The 17,809-nt window shown below is 41.4% G+C and overlaps 1 protein-coding gene across 1 annotated transcript in view; it reads left to right on the top strand.

The window, feature by feature from the left end:
- Positions 1-17,809, top strand: part of LRP1B (LDL receptor related protein 1B) — a 1,279,381-nt gene that overhangs the window by 886,572 nt on the left and 375,000 nt on the right. The window contains exons 34-36 of the mRNA XM_026647738.1: positions 4,934-5,074; positions 8,824-8,949; positions 15,538-15,669. Coding sequence (XP_026503523.1) covers positions 4,934-5,074; positions 8,824-8,949; positions 15,538-15,669 — 399 coding nt within the window. The remainder of the gene's footprint in view (positions 1-4,933; positions 5,075-8,823; positions 8,950-15,537; positions 15,670-17,809) is intronic.

The raw sequence follows: 17,809 nt of genomic DNA, 5'->3' as shown, positions 1-17,809 counted from the left end.
CACATTGTAAAGGGAGAAGGGTGTTTGTGTGGATTTTTTTCCCCTCCCGACTATATTCTGAAGACTTGAGGGATTTTGGGGGGGGGGATAAAATGGGGGAAGGGATTCGGGAAACTAATAATAATGTTCCAGAGGTTAACTTGAAATTTATATTTAGTTAATGCTACATCTTTGTTGAACAAAGAGCGAGAGGTGGACAGGTTGGTTGCTAGCTGGTCTTAAGGGAAAGGAGGAAGGTGAGATAATGTTATAAATGGGGGAGGGATTGAGGGAGGAAAGTTGAGTGGGTAAACAAAATAAAAATCTTTAGGTCCAAACAAATTTTAGATTTAAAGAATGAAAGCAGATATTTTGTGTCAAATATTTTTGTTTTAAGTAAGCGGAGAGACATATCAATGGCACAAATACACTTTCAATTAAAATTTTACCCTTTATAAAATCAGACCGAAGTAAAAAATCCAATATTTAGAATTAGAGCTTTATATGATGTTTGGTTTTACTGTTTCTTCATATGGTTTTATCTACCAACCAACAGTTTGCATCTCCTTTATTATAGCTAATACAATTATATTCTATACCATAAATACTAATGGTCTTAACATAAATTTAAAAAGAAAAAATAGCTTTAAAAACTGAGGCCCCATATATATGTTTTCTACAAGAAACACAGCTTATGGAGGAACATAAATATTTCGAAGGTGACTGGTTTCACACTTCCCAAATTTCTCCAAGAGCATCATATACAAGAGGAGTAGCAATAATTATTGCCAAACATATACCTTTCCAATTAAAGGATATATATATAAAATGAAGGCAGATGTCTACTAGTTAAAGGAACACTTGGTGATAGAATTCTATATTAGGACATATTTATGCCCCTAATCAAGGTCAAATGTCTTTTTTCAGAAAAAAAAACCAGAAGAGTTTAGAGAAGAAATTATTATTATTATTGAAGGTGATTATAATTGTGTTCTTGACTTGAGATTAGGTCAAACAGCAGTATTATAAAAGATAGACAATCAGGCATAGAATTAATCTCTCTAAAGAATGAATATGATTGGTGTGATTCTTGGAGGTGTCATAATCCAAAGGAGAGAACCTACTTCTTTTCAATAATGTGTAGAATATACAGGAGAATTTGAGATTCTAATCTGTATATTTTTTGCTTAATACAGCAGTGTCAACACAGCAAGGCTGTATCTTCTGGTTAGATAATGCACTCATTTGGCTTTTAATAGAAACTGAAGACACACCTAAAATGAAAAGATTAAACATCCCACTTATATATGACTAGAAAAGAGTTGAAGGTATCTTGGAGGCAGGGCCGGCTCCAGGGTTTTGGCCCCCCAAGCAGCCAAAAAAAACCAACCAAACAAAAAAAAACCCCGCAATTGCGATCTGCGGCGGCAATTCGGCGGGAGGTCCTTCGCTCTGAGCGGAATTGAGGGACCGTCCGCCGAATTGCCACCGAATAGCTGGACGTGCCGCCCCTCTCCGGAGTGGCTGCCCTAAGCACCTGCTTGACAAGCTGGTGCCTGGAGCCGGCCCTGCTTGGAGGAAATTAAGCAGCATTTTAAGGAAGATTCTGACCAGATTTAAAAAAAAATGCTGTCCTTCAAAGCAATGATTAGGGGTAGCTTAATTAACAAAGTATCGTGTGGTAGAAAAGTGGAAATGGAAACAGTATTCAATGAAGTTGAAATATTTAAGAAATACATCAGAAAAATCAATCACAGAAAATATATATATTTTTAAAGGCCAGAAGTAAGTTAATTTTCTACAAACAGAAGTAAAATACACAGTTATGAGATAAAAGGGAAGGTCCTCTCATGGATCAGTAATTGGTTAAAAGACAGGAGAAAAAGAATAGGAATAAATGGTCAGTTTTCACAGAGGATATTGATCTCCCAAGGATCTGTGGTGGAACCAGTATTATTCAACATATTCATAAATGATCTGGAAAAAAAAAAGGGGGGGGGGCAAACAGTAAGATGGCAAGGTTTGCAGATGACACAAAATTATTCAAGATAGTTGTGTCCAAAACTGACCATGAAGAGTTACAAAAAGATCTCACAAAACTGGGTGACTGGGCAATAAAATGACAGATGAAATTCAGTGTTGCCAAGTGAAAAGTAATGCACATTTTAAAACATAATCCTAACTATACATACAAAATGATGGTTTATAAATTAGCTGTTCCTACTCAAGAAAGAGATCTTGGAGTCATCATGGATAGTTCTCTGAAAATATCTACTCAATGTACATCATCAGTCAAAAAGCTAAGAGCATGTTAGGAACCATTAGGAAAGGGATAGATAATAAGTCAGAAAATACCATAATGCCACTATATAAAGCCATGGTATGCGCACATCTTGAATAGTGTGTGCAGTTTTTGTTGCTCCATCTCAAAAAAGCTAAATTAAAATAGAAAAAGTACAGGGAAGGGTAACAAAAATGATTAGGGATATGGAACAACTTCCACATGAGGAGAGATTAAAAAGACTAAGACTGTTCATTTTAGACAAGGGACAACTGAGAGGGGATATGATAGAGGTCTATAAAATCATGAATGGTATGGAGAAAGTGAATAAGGAAATATTATTTACCCCTTCTCATAACACAAGAACCAGGGGTCATCCAATGAAATGAATAGGCAGCAGGTTTAAAACAAACAAAATTAAGTACTTCTTCACACAAACACTCGTTGCCAGGGGATGCTGTGAAGGTCAAAAGTATTACTAGGTTCAAAACAAGAATTAGAAAAGTTCATGGTGGGTTGGTTCACCAATAGCTATTAGCCAAGATGATCAAGGACACAACACCATGCTCTGGGTCTCCTTAAACCTCTCGCTGCCAGAAAGGAATGGACATCATTTGATAATTGCCCTCTTCTGTTCATTCTGGCACCAGCCACTCTCAGAAGACAGAATGCTGGGTTAGATGGACCATTGGTTTGACCCAGTATGGCTATTCTTATATTCTTAACTTACAAACAACACAAGTATTCCAGTAGGTCAATATCTACAGTTGAGACATTTTTTTCCTCACTGTCCCACAATAAAGCAAAACCAAGAAGAAAAAATTGGGAAAAAAACTATTCACTACATCTATAAAACACACAGGCTTACTCTCTGTTCTATAAAAAGTAACCTCTAACTTTTAGAGGAAATAGGTACATTAATGAAAAGGTGTGAAGTTGATATAGGCATAGTCACCAAAACTGAGAAATGAACATATAGAGCAATGGTCCCTAAACCTCAATAAACACAATTAAAGAGAACAATGTTAAACATTTTTATCCTCCTTTTAAAATTAAACAAATGCATGGTATTGGGATGGGAAAATGCTGCAGAGAATGTAATCAAATGGGAGGATTTCTGCATATTTAATAGACAATGCCCCCCAAAATAAGACATTTGGGAAGGCAGCTGGAAATGTCATAAGACAGATAATGGTGTTGGCTGTTGATAACCCCTGAATATCTTCATGAAGTTATCCTGAAAACTGTGTTTCTTATAAATGCTATAAAGAGTTGATGACTTATCTCCTAGTTGCTCCTAAAATTACTATTATTTCAAAAGAATTATAAAATTACTATAGCAAGGTGGTGTTAGGGGAGCAACTCCCCTAAATCTATTAACTGCTATCAAAAAGTGAGGGGAAATACTGGTATAGAAAAATTAACTTATCAAGTCAGAGTTTTATGGGAGAGAGCGGAAAAAATAGCTACTTAGCAATCTGGTGGAACTTTTTGTAGTTAATTGGAAGAGGTTTGTTGGCTGTCACCAAACCTAATAATTTGAGAACTTTTTTTTTTTAATAATAAGGGAGAAACTCATTCAACAACAGTCAAAGTTAAACTCAAAAATGAGATATTAAAAAAAGGAAAATAGATAGGAGGAAGAAGGAGTAAAGCTTAACATTGCGTAGAGTTTTGATAGGACAACTAAGAAACAGTTTACATATCTAAATGTAAGAAAAACAGAAGTTTGGACCAAAACATGAGATCAAAGACTTCAAAAGACGGATCAGGACAAAGAGTAGAAAAGCATCAACTACAGTATGTGATCAATATCACAAAGATGAAGAAAGTGACTGGGAGCAGGTCTTGTCAGTATAGCTTTACGGACTTCCATAGGCCAATTTATAGATTTGTATTTGTGTAAAATACTAAACTTATCTCTATTTAAGTTGTAAACCAAGTTTTATAGATTTTTCTTATAATATAATGGATCTGTTAATAGGTCTGTGACAAAAGTTGTTAGTTTGTTCCTTTTGTAATCTGTGTGAAATTGATTGATGGTCTCTGTATACCTGGAGATTTTTAAGAACAGGTTAGCCAAACACCTGTCAGGGATGACCAAGATATACTTAATCGTGCTTCAGAGTGAGGGGAATGGACTAGATGACTTCTTGCTGTCCCTTTTAGCCCTACATTTCTGTGATTCTATGATCATTCCTTGAAGATAGCTATTACATAAAAAAATATATTAGCTTTTACATATCGACATGCAGTTTATTAATTTGAACACTAAGGCCAAGAACTGAAAGCATGGAGACTGCCTGCTCATCTCTAAATATGGTCAAGTCAAAAGGGATTTGAGGATATACTGATAATGTTTATGCTCTCATATTGCTGTGTTTTTTTCTGTAGGTAGAAGACTACGATTTTCATGGCTCTTACTTGGGCATCCTTCTCAAGCATTATGTTCACTTTAAAAAAATGCTTGGAACCATAATTTGTGGAGGGAGGGAAAGGAGTGAAAGTGTGATTTCTATACTTTTAAATTATGATGGCCTTCCTCACACTTTAAGGAACTCACAGTTAATTAAAACTGAAGGATTTGGAAACTAAGGATTTAGTTGTCAAATGTATATTATTTGATAAGATGATTATCTTTATTAAAAAAAAAAAAACTTGACATTTTTACAGATAAAAAACTCTGGTGGGCAGACCACAACCTAGCTCAGCTGGGTACCTGCAACAAAAGAGATGGAAGAACCCCCATTGTCCTGCGAAACAAGACTTCAGGGGTTGTACATATGAAAGTGTATGATAAAGCAGCACAGCAAGGTAAATTGTATTTTAAATATCTTTAAACTACCATTAGAGTACATAATGTATTCATCTTCCATATTATTCCCAAAATGCATAGAGATTTATATTTGTTCCCCTTCGTTATCTGATACACTGACTAAAAGTCGAGCTTCTATGCACAGTGAATTACATTGTAGTTAATAACTTTCAAAATATTAGATAATAGTTTAGAAATCTCTCTTTAATATGTATTCAAAATATTTGAATATGATTCTTAATGCAAACGGAAATTACTATGATATTGTGAAGCTTAAATTTGGTAGTCAGAACTAGGACAAAAATGTGAATGTTTTCTTTTTCGTTCACTTGTTAATGCTACGTATCTCTCAATAAATTATAATTAAAAAATTAAATACAAGAAATAGTATTTGAAAAATCATTGATGTTTTTCATTCATCTCAATGGTTTTAAGCCAATGTAATTTATTTTACTTCATTGAAATTGCACTGATGTAAATTGGGAGTAAGTGACAAGAAAAATCAGGCAATTTTATTTTTCTTTGGTAGGAGAATGAATTAGGTATGTTTCCCTATTATTATAATGAAAACAAATCTACAATCAAGGACATTGCAAACTGTGAGCTTGTTCTTAGACATATATACTATCCCATTAAATAAACTATTTATGAAATAAACTGTGTGTTTGAGAGAGAGAGAATGTGTGTGTGTAATCCAGAACAAAGTCTGTCAGTGTTTGTTTCCTTTCTCTATTACATACACCTGAAGATGTAAACTGCAAACCAGGAGGCTAATGCTTTCGGTAGGATTCTGGGGAATGTGAAAGAGCCCCTGGGGTGGCTTGGGGAGATGACACAAGTTTCAGGGCCTACACAATTGGATGGCAGGGTCTCCACTATCAGAAGGGGTGTCAGACATGAGGTCTACCCCACGAATGTGTGCACAGAGCCCAAAAGCTAGGGACACTGCCTAAATTGTCCTGTCCTTTTAAGCTAAGGGCATGTGGGATTCAGCATTTCTATACCCTCACAGTGTGTGTCTAGCATATCAACCAGATCTGTCCCTGCTACACCTTATGTATCGTTGTATCTATAATTGTAGACAGAAGACCATTTACAGCGTTTCCTCAGACAATCTGACTTTCTGACACCATAGTATTCTCCCTGACAGGCATCTGAAACCCAGGCTAGATGGATTTAAGTCACTGATTTTAGTAATGATTTAAATCAGTCAGAAATGTTGATTTAAATATTAGATTTTAATCGAGACAAGGTGGGTGAGGTAATATCTTTTTATTGGACCAAGTTCTGTTGGTGTGTTTCCCACACCTGAAGAAGAGCTCTGTGTAACCTCAAAAACTTGTTTCTCTCACCAGCAGAAGTTGGTCCAATAAAACATATTACCTCACCTACCTGCCTCTCTAATATTCTGGGAATGACACAGCTACAAACACGCTGCATTCAGCTTTTAAGCATGTTTTTATGTTCTTAAAGAAAGGTTGATTTTCATTGGTTGGTAACTATTAAAACAGGTCGATCTGCAACTAAATATAGTTATTACAGTACATTGGTGGTATTTTTTTGCCAACCAGGAGGATACACGATATCTATATACATTTATTTCAGCAATTATTTAGTTTAACTGTACTGGATAGAAAAGAAAAAATAAGTTCATCCAAACATGTTTTACATTTAAATCTAACTGATTTATTCAACAAAGGAAGTATTATCTATAGTTAGTGAATTGAATGAATAGCGTCTGGTCAATATGTTCTTCAAGATTTTAGAACTGGTTGATCTCATCCTCTCATAACTAATTTCATAGATTGGAAGATAAAAACAAGCTTTTCTTCTTTTTCAACTTCCAATTGGTTTATAAACTTTGAGTGAACTAATAATTGAAATGAACTAGTTGAATAAACTGGATTGAAGACAATATTCTCTCTGTACCTGCAGAAGAGGCTACTGCTGTCAAAAACTGGTTGGTTTCAGATCCTTAGCAAGTGACTTCCACCCATCATTGGTGGTTTGAGTTTCTTTAAAACTTGACAACAAAAATAATTCTTAATGTTGTTTGGGGTTTTATTATTATTATTAAGGCTACGTTTATGTCACGGAGGTCATGGAAGTCATGGAATCCATGACTTCCAGAGACCTCTGTGACATTCTCTGCTTCAGCCCCTGGGGCTGTGGGACTCTGGAGCTGGCAGCCAGCGGGGCCCTGACAGGGTTCCAGCAACAGGCAACAGCAGCAACAGGTGACAGGGGGCCCCCTTCAAGGTTCCAGCAGAAGGTGACAGACTCCTTAAGGGGCCCTCCTCAGGATTCCAGTGACAGGCAACAGCCTCAAGCAGGGGGTTGGGAGGCAGGGGGACACCTCCGGTGAGCGGCTGGGGTGTCCCATTTTCTCTTTGGGAAATGTGGTCACCCTGCAGCTTCTAGCTGCCGTGGGCAGAACGGGAAACCCACAGCTCCCAGCCACCACTTCTGCAGCAGCAAAAGTCACAGGCTTCTGTGAATTTTTATTTATAGCCCGTGACCTGTCCATGACCTTTACTAAAAATAACCATGAGAAAATCTTAGCCTTAATTATTATTATTATTTATTATTACATTTTAGTTCTTTTAATTGACTACGATAAGCTTGCGCCTTAACTTAGGTTGTCAATTTCAAATTTAATTTTAAATAGTTTTTAAACAAGCAACCCTGCATTTAATATTCTGATTTAAATAAAAATATTTTTAAATTAAAAAATGTTGATTATTATCTAACCTGCTGAAATTTAATCACTCAGCCTCCTCAGGCAGACCATCAGAACATATCCATCATCTCAACTTGTAACTCTATCTCAAAGTTTGAGTGGGTTCAAAATAAAGGTGGCAAGTTAAAAGAAGTCTGAATATTCAATCACACCCCATAATATGAGTTGAGATGAAGATATTAACTATTTTGTTATATTAATTTTTTTGGGAGCATATTTGATGTATACTTTTTTATGGTACTTTACAATCCTCAGAGGGATCTGTTACACTTTGTATCATTGCCTAACATGCTGTGACTAGCATCACATGGCCCAACATAATAAAAGTGCTATAACAATTAGATATTTAATAACTGGGAGAGTTCATAAATTATTTAAATTCAAAAATCAGTTTTAATTAGTAAAGTGAGCCTGGAATAATCTCTGGGATATCTCTGTGGAATACATGTCTATGAGTATCTAGGTAATACTTGTCACTGTTGCTACACATAGATAATGAGAATTAATATGCTAAATAAATAGATAAAACTTAAAGGTACAAGTTTAATGTAGTGTTTGGGGAATTATGTGCACAGTTCCAGGAACAGGAAAATGTATAAGTGCTTTTTTAACAGTAAATTTATTTTTAAAATGCCTTTCATATAGTGATATGGTACTGAGGTTTTAGCAGTGGCTCATGGAGTGCTAAGCTTGAACTTGACATGTTTCCAGTTTCATCATGTTTTCTTAGTTTAAAATAGACAAGCTCAGTCAGACCTACTTTAGTTTGAAAAGATTTGTAAAATATTCTAAACATAAAACATAATGTTATGCTGAGGTTTTCATGGTTTTCAGCATTTCTGTGTTTGCAATTTCAAATATATCAGGTGAATAATATGGTATGAAATGTTCATAAATTGGTATTAAAATACTAATACTAAGCAACAGAACAGCTTCAACTTCAGTAGGATCCAGAGTTGTAACCATCCATTTCCGCCCCCCCCCCCCCGCCATTTTTCCATGCTGCAGGTAGCAATTCCTGTCAACTAAACAATGGTGGGTGTTCCCAGCTTTGCTTACCAACATCAGAAACGACCAGAACATGCATGTGTACAGTGGGTTATAACCTCCGAAAAAATCGTATGTCATGTCAAGGTATTTAGCTTTTCAATTCTTACTTTTGCTAAACAAATGTTATGACAACATTGAGACAGAAGAAGAGTCCTTATTTGTGGGTGGGGGGGGGGGTTTAAGCCTAAATGAACAATTTTACTAAGAAAAGCATGGTTATATTATGGCAGAAGAAAGGAGGTCCCACTATAGCTAGGGATTAATTTCACCTTTGATTCTAATTTCCATATTTCGGTTCCTCATAACTTTCTCAGATTTATTTTGGGGGAAAAAGTAATGCTAGGAAACTTGTATATATCCCCTTCTTTTACATACACAGATAAGCAGGAACATTTAGAAGGGCAGGACCATCATTCTGAAGCACTTTATTGGTTCACATCTGCTGGATTTCTGTTTTTACAAACCATGCGGGTGTACAAACTTTTCACTAGGGGTCTCTACTACAACAGGATATGAAGAAGCTAGCTTTAACATCTTGGAACCTGAAGGGTAAACTTGCAAGAATGGCTGCTGATAGGAGCTACAGCAGTTACTTTTATTCTAAATTCCAGAAAAGATTTTGCCTCCAGAATGGGTTATAGAAATTAAAGGACCTTTTCCAATTTGTTGAAAAGTTTTTAAATTGAATATTTTGGAAGCTTCCCCAAAATATTTGGACTTCTTTGTTTTTAGGCAAGAAAAGCATTATGGTTCTCAATAGCTATAACATTTAGTGTGGAACGTTGGTTCCTCAAGAGGCCTCCAGGCTCAGGACTTCTAATTCTACATCCAGTGGAAAAATATAATTTTGTTGGAAGTTGGTAATGGCCCCTATATTTACACTGCCTAACACTTTCCATTATGAAAGATTCTTACGATGCTTTTTGAGAAACTTTAAGATTTCCATTGTTTGGAATAGACCTTTGGAATTCAGCACAGGATAAGACATCTGACCAGAGAATTACCTTTTCTTTGACCCTGGAAATTCAATTCATGTTTTGCTGAGATATACACTGTCGAAAATCCCTTATTTGCTTGTGTTCCTCAGGAAGATTTTGTCAGCAGACCAAAATGACTAAACATGGACATTTAAGGACAGACTCACATTGCTGCTACTGTGTATATGCATTATGATAGTCTTAACTACATGATTACATACTATTTTTTCTAGAAGATCCCTGCTTCATTCAGTGCACAGGAAAGACACACAAGAAGGCAGACTTAAGGCTGAACAAGCAATCTTAAATCTGGCATTTCCTGACTTTTGCATGCTTGGCTTTTCAACCTAAATACAGTTATTTTAATATGGTGGTTTTTGTTTGTTTGTTTTTAATGTAATTTTCATTTGCTTTTACAGGCAATTGTAACTTTTGAATCCATGGCAGTGGTTTCCCTGAAATAGTTGTCACTATATGTTTCCTTTCTGCTAGTTATGACTTGAGCTATAAGAATGAATGAACAAGGGGATTGATCTATTAAAAAATGTATTTTCTTCATTTGTAACCAAATTAAATATTTCCTAAATCATCTCAACAGTTATTCTGCAAGACTAAATCCTCCTTTAATTTAAGCAATTCATATCTATGAAAAGATCTGATTCAAAATAACTTCAGTTTCTTCTTCGAGTGATTGCTCCTGTGTATTCCACAGTAGATGTGCATGCTCACCACATGCACCAGTGCTGGAAGTTTTTCCCTTAGCAGTACCCGTACTGGGGGAGCACCGTGACGACCCCTGGAGTGGCGCCTGTATATCACGCTATAAGCGGAGCCACAGGCTTCCCCCACCCTCAGTTCCTTCTTGCCGCCAGTGAAGGTAGTTGGAACTTTTGTGCTCCAGCTCTGCTGCAGCCCTTCTTCTCAACCTTAGTGGTACCATTGTAGATTGTTCTTCAGTGGCTAGAGCGGGCTCGGGGCATGCCCCGTGGCCCAGGCTTCAAGTTGTGCGACTCCTGTCGCTGTTCTATGCCCAGGAGCGACCCTCATGCTGAGGGTCTTCGCTGCCTGGGTGAGACTCACATCGGCGACCGTTGCAAGATCTGCAGGTCGTTCAAGCCAAGAACCAAGAAGGAGAGAGACTTCAGACTTCGGGCTCTCCTGATGGAGTCGGCGCTGACTCTGACGCCGGTGCGCAGATCGGACTCGGCCCCGGCCGCCACGTCGTCAGTACATAGTGAGGCCCCTTTGACCAGTCGGCGCCGCTCTCCCGCCAAAAAGCAAGGGAAGAGCTCAGCCTCGCAACGCCGCCGCAATAAGGACAAGGGGGAGGCTGGTCCTGCGCTGGGCAGCCCTCGATCCCCCCTGGGCTCTGAGGCTCCGACTCGTGTGGAGCGGAGCAGCCCGGTACCGTTGACCCAGGCATCCCCACCGGTACGGATGCTGTCGACACCGGAGGCGGTGCAGGCTGCGAAGGACATTATGTCCCTGCCCGTTCCAAGCTCGCAATCGGGCAAGGGCCCTAGGTCACGAGGCAAGCCCCCTTTGGGTGCCCACCAGACATCTCGGAGCAGCCGCAGTTCCCGCTCCGAAGATCGCTCCCCGCACTGTTCGGCATGCAAAGGCCGGTCTTCCGACAGCTCCCGGCCATCCTCGACGCCGGCCAGACCGTCCGGGCCGCCGTCGGGACGGGAGTTGCAGGGACCCTCCACGCCGCCTGCCAGCAAGCGGAAGCACCGAGAGAAGCACTGGGAACACTCACCTGCTAGACGTGGGTACCGGAGCTGCTCTCGACGGGACAGACGTCACCGCTCTCATTCCAGCTCCCGCTCATCTAGGCGCCACGCCAGAGGCTCCCCTCGGGGTACCTCGGCATCAGGGCACTGAGCGTTGCGTCGCCGTCACGCGTACCGAAGCAGTTCATTGCGTGGGTACCATTCATCGTCGTCGAGACCCCGATCCCAACGGAGATGACATCACAGACACCACTCATATCACTCCCGCGGCACCAAGCGTTCTTCGGCGACCTCGGCCTCGCAAACATCCACCCACCCTCGGCACGCGCCGTTCCACCGGGGCACATATTGCCATCCCATGCTCGGCTGAATCAATGGCAAGGGACTCCGTGGCAAGGACAGTGGTGTCAGTGGGCACCGTTGCCATCGGTGCCAGACCAAGTGGAGGCCCGTTCGGTTGCCAGAGCATCCTGGGCTCCATCGGCCTCCTCTGGCCGACCACAGGACAAGTCGGTGAGTCATGAGTCGGCGGACCCGCGCCAGGACTCTGACCTCAGTATCGACGCCCCGGCACCGACCGAGGCGCCCGGCTCCGTGCAGGCCCTCTCTCCGGTACTGGACGACACCATAGCGGCGCCTCAGCCATCAGTCCCACAGGAGGACTTCAAGGCGCACCAGGACCTGCTAAAGCGGGTGGCTTCCAACCTCCAGCTGCAGGCCGAGAAGACGGAGGGTCCGTCCGATTCCCTCTTTAACATCCTGTCTCCCTCGGCACCGGGCCTCATGGCCCTGCCTCTGCACCAGGGTATTGCCAACATTTCAAACTCCTTGTGGCAAACTCCCGCCTCCTTGGCCCCAATCTCGAAAAAGGCCAAGAGGAAATACTTTGTGCCGGCGAAAGACCATGAATACCTGTATTGACACCCGGCACCCAACTGGCTCGTTGTGGAATTGGTAAACCACAGGGAGCGTCAGGGCCAGCCCGCGCCCACCCCAAAAAACAAAGACGCCAAGAGACTGGACTCCTTTGGCAGAAAATTTTATTCGTAGGCTAGCTTCCAGCTTCGCGTAGCCAACCACCAGGCCTTACTGAGCAGGTACGACTTCAACCTGTGGGAGTCCCTGCTTAAATTTGAGCCCCTCCTCCCGGACCGGGACAGGAAGGACTTCAAGGCCCTGGTGGAAGAGGGGTCGGCAGCGGCAAAAGCGGCCCTGCAAGCGGCGTCCGATGCGGCGGACACGGCGGCCCACTCGATGGCTTCCGCGATTACCACGCGCAGGGCATCGTGGCTCTTGTTGTCCGGGCTGTCGACGGAGGCACAATCACTGATGCAGGACCTCCCGTTCGATGGCAAGGCGCTCTTTGCGGACCAGCCGGACGTCAGGCTGCATGGGATGAAAGATTCCCGCACCACCTTGCAGACCTTGGGCCTCTATGTCCCTCCGGCTAAGGACAAGGCCAAATCGCTTCCAGCGGCTCAGCAGATATGAGCCCCTGTAGAAAAGGCCCGGAGACCAGAAGCGTCGGTCTCAGAGGCAGTCCCACTCTGCCCCGCAGCCTGGTCCCTCTAAGGGCAAGAGGCAGGGGAAGAGGTGGTTTTGACTGTCTGCAGGGGGGCACCGGGCCTGTTGCCAGGGAGACCCGCCGATTAATAAAGTTTGTGTTCTGCAACCGATTGTTTACCTTCCTCAGGGTGTGGTCCCGCATAACTTTGGACTAATGGGTCCTCAGTACTATTTCCAAGGGCTACGTGTTGCAGTTCACCTCACTCCCACCAAATCACCGCCATCCACGATGGCCCCGGGGGACCCGGAACATGTCCGCCTCCTGCATCAGGAGGTGGACCAGTTGCCCCACCTGGGGCGGTGGAAAGGGTACTGGTTCAGTTCCAGGGCAAAGGGTTCTTCTACCAATACTTCCTGATCCTGAAGGCGAAAGGGGGTCTCAGGCCTATTCTGGACCTGCACGACCTGAACAGGTTTCTAACCCGTTCCAAGTTCTGCATAGTGTCCCTGGCCTCTATTATCCCCTCCCTGGACCTGGGGGACTGGTATGCGGCCTTCTGTCTGCTTGTATAGAATTTACAGAGCTGTTGCTTGAAGCTCTGTATGTACATATATGCAAAAGGACCCAAAAAACCAAAACCAGAAGTCTTTAATTGAGTTCTAATATGGAGAATGAAATTATGGTCATTTCCACTACTCTTTTTGTCATCCAGAGCTCATCCAGTGCTTCTTCACCTAGAATTCCTCAGTCCACCTTCTTAAAGCATTGTGTTGCTTGGTAATCTCCCATAAGTGAGAATATGCAAAGACCACTCAAAGAAGAAGAACAGTAGTTGTGGGTGAATGTTGCCCCTGCATATTTACACTTCCCCACTCATCTCCCCCATTTCTTTGGAGTCTCAGTGAAAGATTTCCAAGGTTAGGGAAGGAACTGAAGGGTGGTTGGGGCCACTCCCCTGGTATACCATCAGAATCCTCCGTGGGGGAGAGGGACAGTTGGTCCCAATATGGATGCTGCTTGATAGAACATTTCTGCAGCTTGAAGCATGGGTGTGCTATGCCCACAAGTGGGATTATGCAGAGATGACACTCTTGAAGGACAACAGTTACTGGTAAGTAACTTCTCTGTATTAAAATTCATTAAGTTCCAAAGAGAAATTGGAAAATAAAATCCAGCTACAGAGTGTGCTCTGCAGGGTTGGATGAGATTCACAGTAAAATGAGAGTTGAAAACACTATGTCCTGGATGTTGAGAGAGTTTGGCATTTTTATTTGTGTAGGACTAAAACATTTAGGAAGTAAGAAATTTTTTGTAGCCTATGGGAATCAGGAAATACTATTTACATGTAGTGCCTTAGTGGAATGAGGCCTGGTATAGTGTAGCCAGGTGTTAGTTCCTCAGAGCTCAATATACAAGGGTAAGGTTGCATTGATAGCAAGTCTGTCAATGTTTCTCTCTTAGAAATCTGCATAGAAAACTCCCACTTAAATTCTGTACACACATTTATATATGAAGCTATACCTATCTCATAGAACTGGAAGGGACCCCAAAGGGTCATCAAGTCCAGCCTCCTGCCTTCACTAGCAGGACCAAGTACTAATTTTTGCCCCAGATCCCTAAGTGGCCCCCTCAAGGATCAAACTTGCAACCCTGGGTTTAGCAGGCCAATGCTCACACCACTGAGCTATCCCTCCCCCCTGTCAATTTACTCATCAATACTCTTTCCACTTGGAATCTAGATCAGTTTTTTCACTTTGGGACGGTGATTCTATAATCCCTATTTAATTGGAACTCCTCAGCTGTGGTTCCCAGATACAGACTGCTAGCAAATCCCCCACAAGTGGAGCTATGCAGACATGATATCTGTGGTTCTTCAAGAGTGTTGCCTGTTTATATTCACATTGACTGTGCACTTTCTCCCTTTCTTAGAACTTTTTTGTTGTAGGACTCTTGGGTTTAGCAGAAAAAAATGAACTGGTTGGGGCCAGGACGCCCTTTTTATAACTTTGACTCCAAATATATGGTGTCTTAAGAATACCTCTTTCCAGAAGGTTCTTGAAGCTTGGTGGTGGAAAGCATAACCCACAAGTGTTAATATGAAGTAATAACACTGTTGAATTAACCATGACTTTTTAACCCTAATTGTATGTTAATACTGGGATTGCATGCAAAATATCATAATTTTTTTTTGAAAGTACAAGGTGAAGCTTGAATTGGAGAAGAGTTTTTTTAAACTATTTTATTTAGAAATATCAGAAACATCACAGTCCAATATTTCTAGTGATTAAAGAGCAACAACCTCAATTAATATTTCCAGATTTTCTTTAATTATTTCTTTAAAAAGCTGCCCAGTATGTTGCATTACAAAATATTAATTCATTAAAATTTGTTCATTTTGAATTTTAACCTATGGTTACTGTATTTTGCTCTTATTAACTATTTAATTTTCCCTTAGGTATTGAGTCATTCCTCATGTATTCTGTTCATGAAGGAATTAGAGGAATTCCTCTTGATCCAAATGACAAAATGGATGCTTTAATGCCCATATCTGGAACTTCATTTGCTGTGGGTATAGATTTCCATGGAGGTAAATAAAATATTATGTAGCTGTATTTTATATTTAAATTAAAAGACTATTTTTTTCAAAACTGCTGAGTAACTACAACTTCATTTGAAGCCAATGGGAGCTACCAGTGCTTGACCCCCCTGAAAACCGATCTGTAAATATATAATTGACCAGAGTACTCAGTGAAAAATATTAAAATGTCATTTTTAAATTATAATTGGTAGTGGAAGTAATTAATAAGAAACTGTATCCCACTCTTATTTTTGAACATTTTACAAGGAAGAGGGAGAAAAAATGTTCTCCTTTACTTCTAAGGCTAGGACAAGAAGCAATGGGCTTTAATTGCAGCAAGAGCATTTTAGGTTGAACATTAGGAAACACTTCCTAACTGTCAGGGTGGTTAAGCACTGGAATAAATTGCCTAGGGAAGTTGTGTAATTTCCATCACTGGAGATTTCTAGGAGCAGCTTAGACAAACACCTATCAGGGATGGTCTAGATACAGGGGCGGCTCTATGTATTTTGCCGCCCCAAGCACGGCAGTGAGGCAGCCTTCAGCGGCATGTCTGCGGGAGGTCCGCTGGTCCCGCGCCTTCGGCGTACCCGCTGCCGAATTGCCGCCAAAGCCACGGGACCGGTGGACCTCCCACAGGCACACCGCTGAAGCCTGCCTGCCACCCTCACAGCGACCGGCAGGCCGCCCCCCGCAGCTTGCCACCCCAGGCACGCGCTTGGTGCGCTGGTGCCTGGAGCCGCCCCTGTCTAGATAATACTTAGTCCTGCCTTGAGTGCACGGGATTCGACTAGGTGACCTCTCAAGGTCCATTCCAGTCCTACTATTCTATGATTCTATGAACATGTGACTATATATAATTAATAAACACAAGTAATTAATACATATTTAGTGTGGAAGGTGGGGAAATCAAAGAACATTTCTTAGAAGGATATCAAACTGAATTTAGAGGTGAATACTTGTATTACTGTGGTTTGCACACGTGATCTGATATTTGATGTTTTACAGACTGTTATGATGCACACATAATGTGTAGGGACAGATTTTCCCCCCCACTCTTCTTCTTTGTGCTGCTCAGTGGAGACTGTAGAGACTGGTCAAATTTTCTTATCTGGGAATTCTCCATACTTTAGGGAGTCTTTAGCATTCAGAGTATAGCAGGCTTCTGAGTGCTGTGGAAGGTTGCTGGTGCCGGTGTGAGGGATGTATTATAGGAGTGCAAGGAAGACCTGGTAGAGGAATATGAGAATCAACTTATTCCTCTACACATATCCTTATCCTCACCTGATGAAGGGATCCATCAAACATGTCTACTATAGACGACTTCAGGGCCTTCCAGGATCTTCTCCAAAGGATGGCAGAATCCCCCTGGAGATAGTTCAGGAGAGATCTCACAAATTGTTTTACATTTTACACCTGACTTCCTGAAGTTGTTTAGCCATGCCTATTAATAAAGCCATTCTTGAACCTTGTAGATTCCTGCATCTTTATTAGCCACATCTAAGAGGGCAGATCACAGGTATCGAGTTCCCCCTTAGGGGTTGGGGTGCTTTTTTTCACACCATGTACCTGTGACATTGTTTATAACAGCAGCACACAAGAAGTCTAAGTTGCCTGGGACACCTAAGTCTACCACCAGAGAAAAAGAACCCTTTACTCTCGGAAAGACTGTGTAGTGACATTTCAACCTCTCAAGTATCAGAGGGGTAGCCGTGTTAGTCTGAATCTGTAAAAAGCAACAGAGGGTCCTGTGGCACCTTTAAGACTAACAGAAGTATTGGGAGCATAAGCTTTCGTGGGTAAGAACCTCACTTCTTCAGATGCAAGTAATGGAAATTTCCAGAGGCAGGTATAAATCAGTATGGAGATAACGAGGTTAGTTCAATCAGGGAGGGTGAGGTGCTCTGCTAGCAGTTGAGGTGTGAACACCAAGGGAGGAGAAACTGCTTCTGTAGTTGGATAGCCATTCACAGTCTTTGTTTAATCCTGATCTGATGGTGTCAAATTTGCAAATGAACGGGAGCTCAGCAGTTTCTCTTTGTAGTCTGGTCCTGAAGTTTTTTTGCTGTAAGATGGCTACCTTTACATCTGCTATTGTGTGGCCAGGGAGGTTGAAGTGTTCTCCTACAGGTTTTTGTATATTGCCATT

The sequence above is a fragment of the Terrapene carolina genome, unplaced genomic scaffold (genome assembly GCF_002925995.2).
Source record: "Terrapene carolina triunguis isolate 2854851 unplaced genomic scaffold, T_m_triunguis-2.0 Scaffold62, whole genome shotgun sequence".
NCBI lineage: Eukaryota > Metazoa > Chordata > Testudines > Emydidae > Terrapene > Terrapene triunguis.
This window is presented reverse-complemented; position numbering and strand designations above follow the sequence as displayed.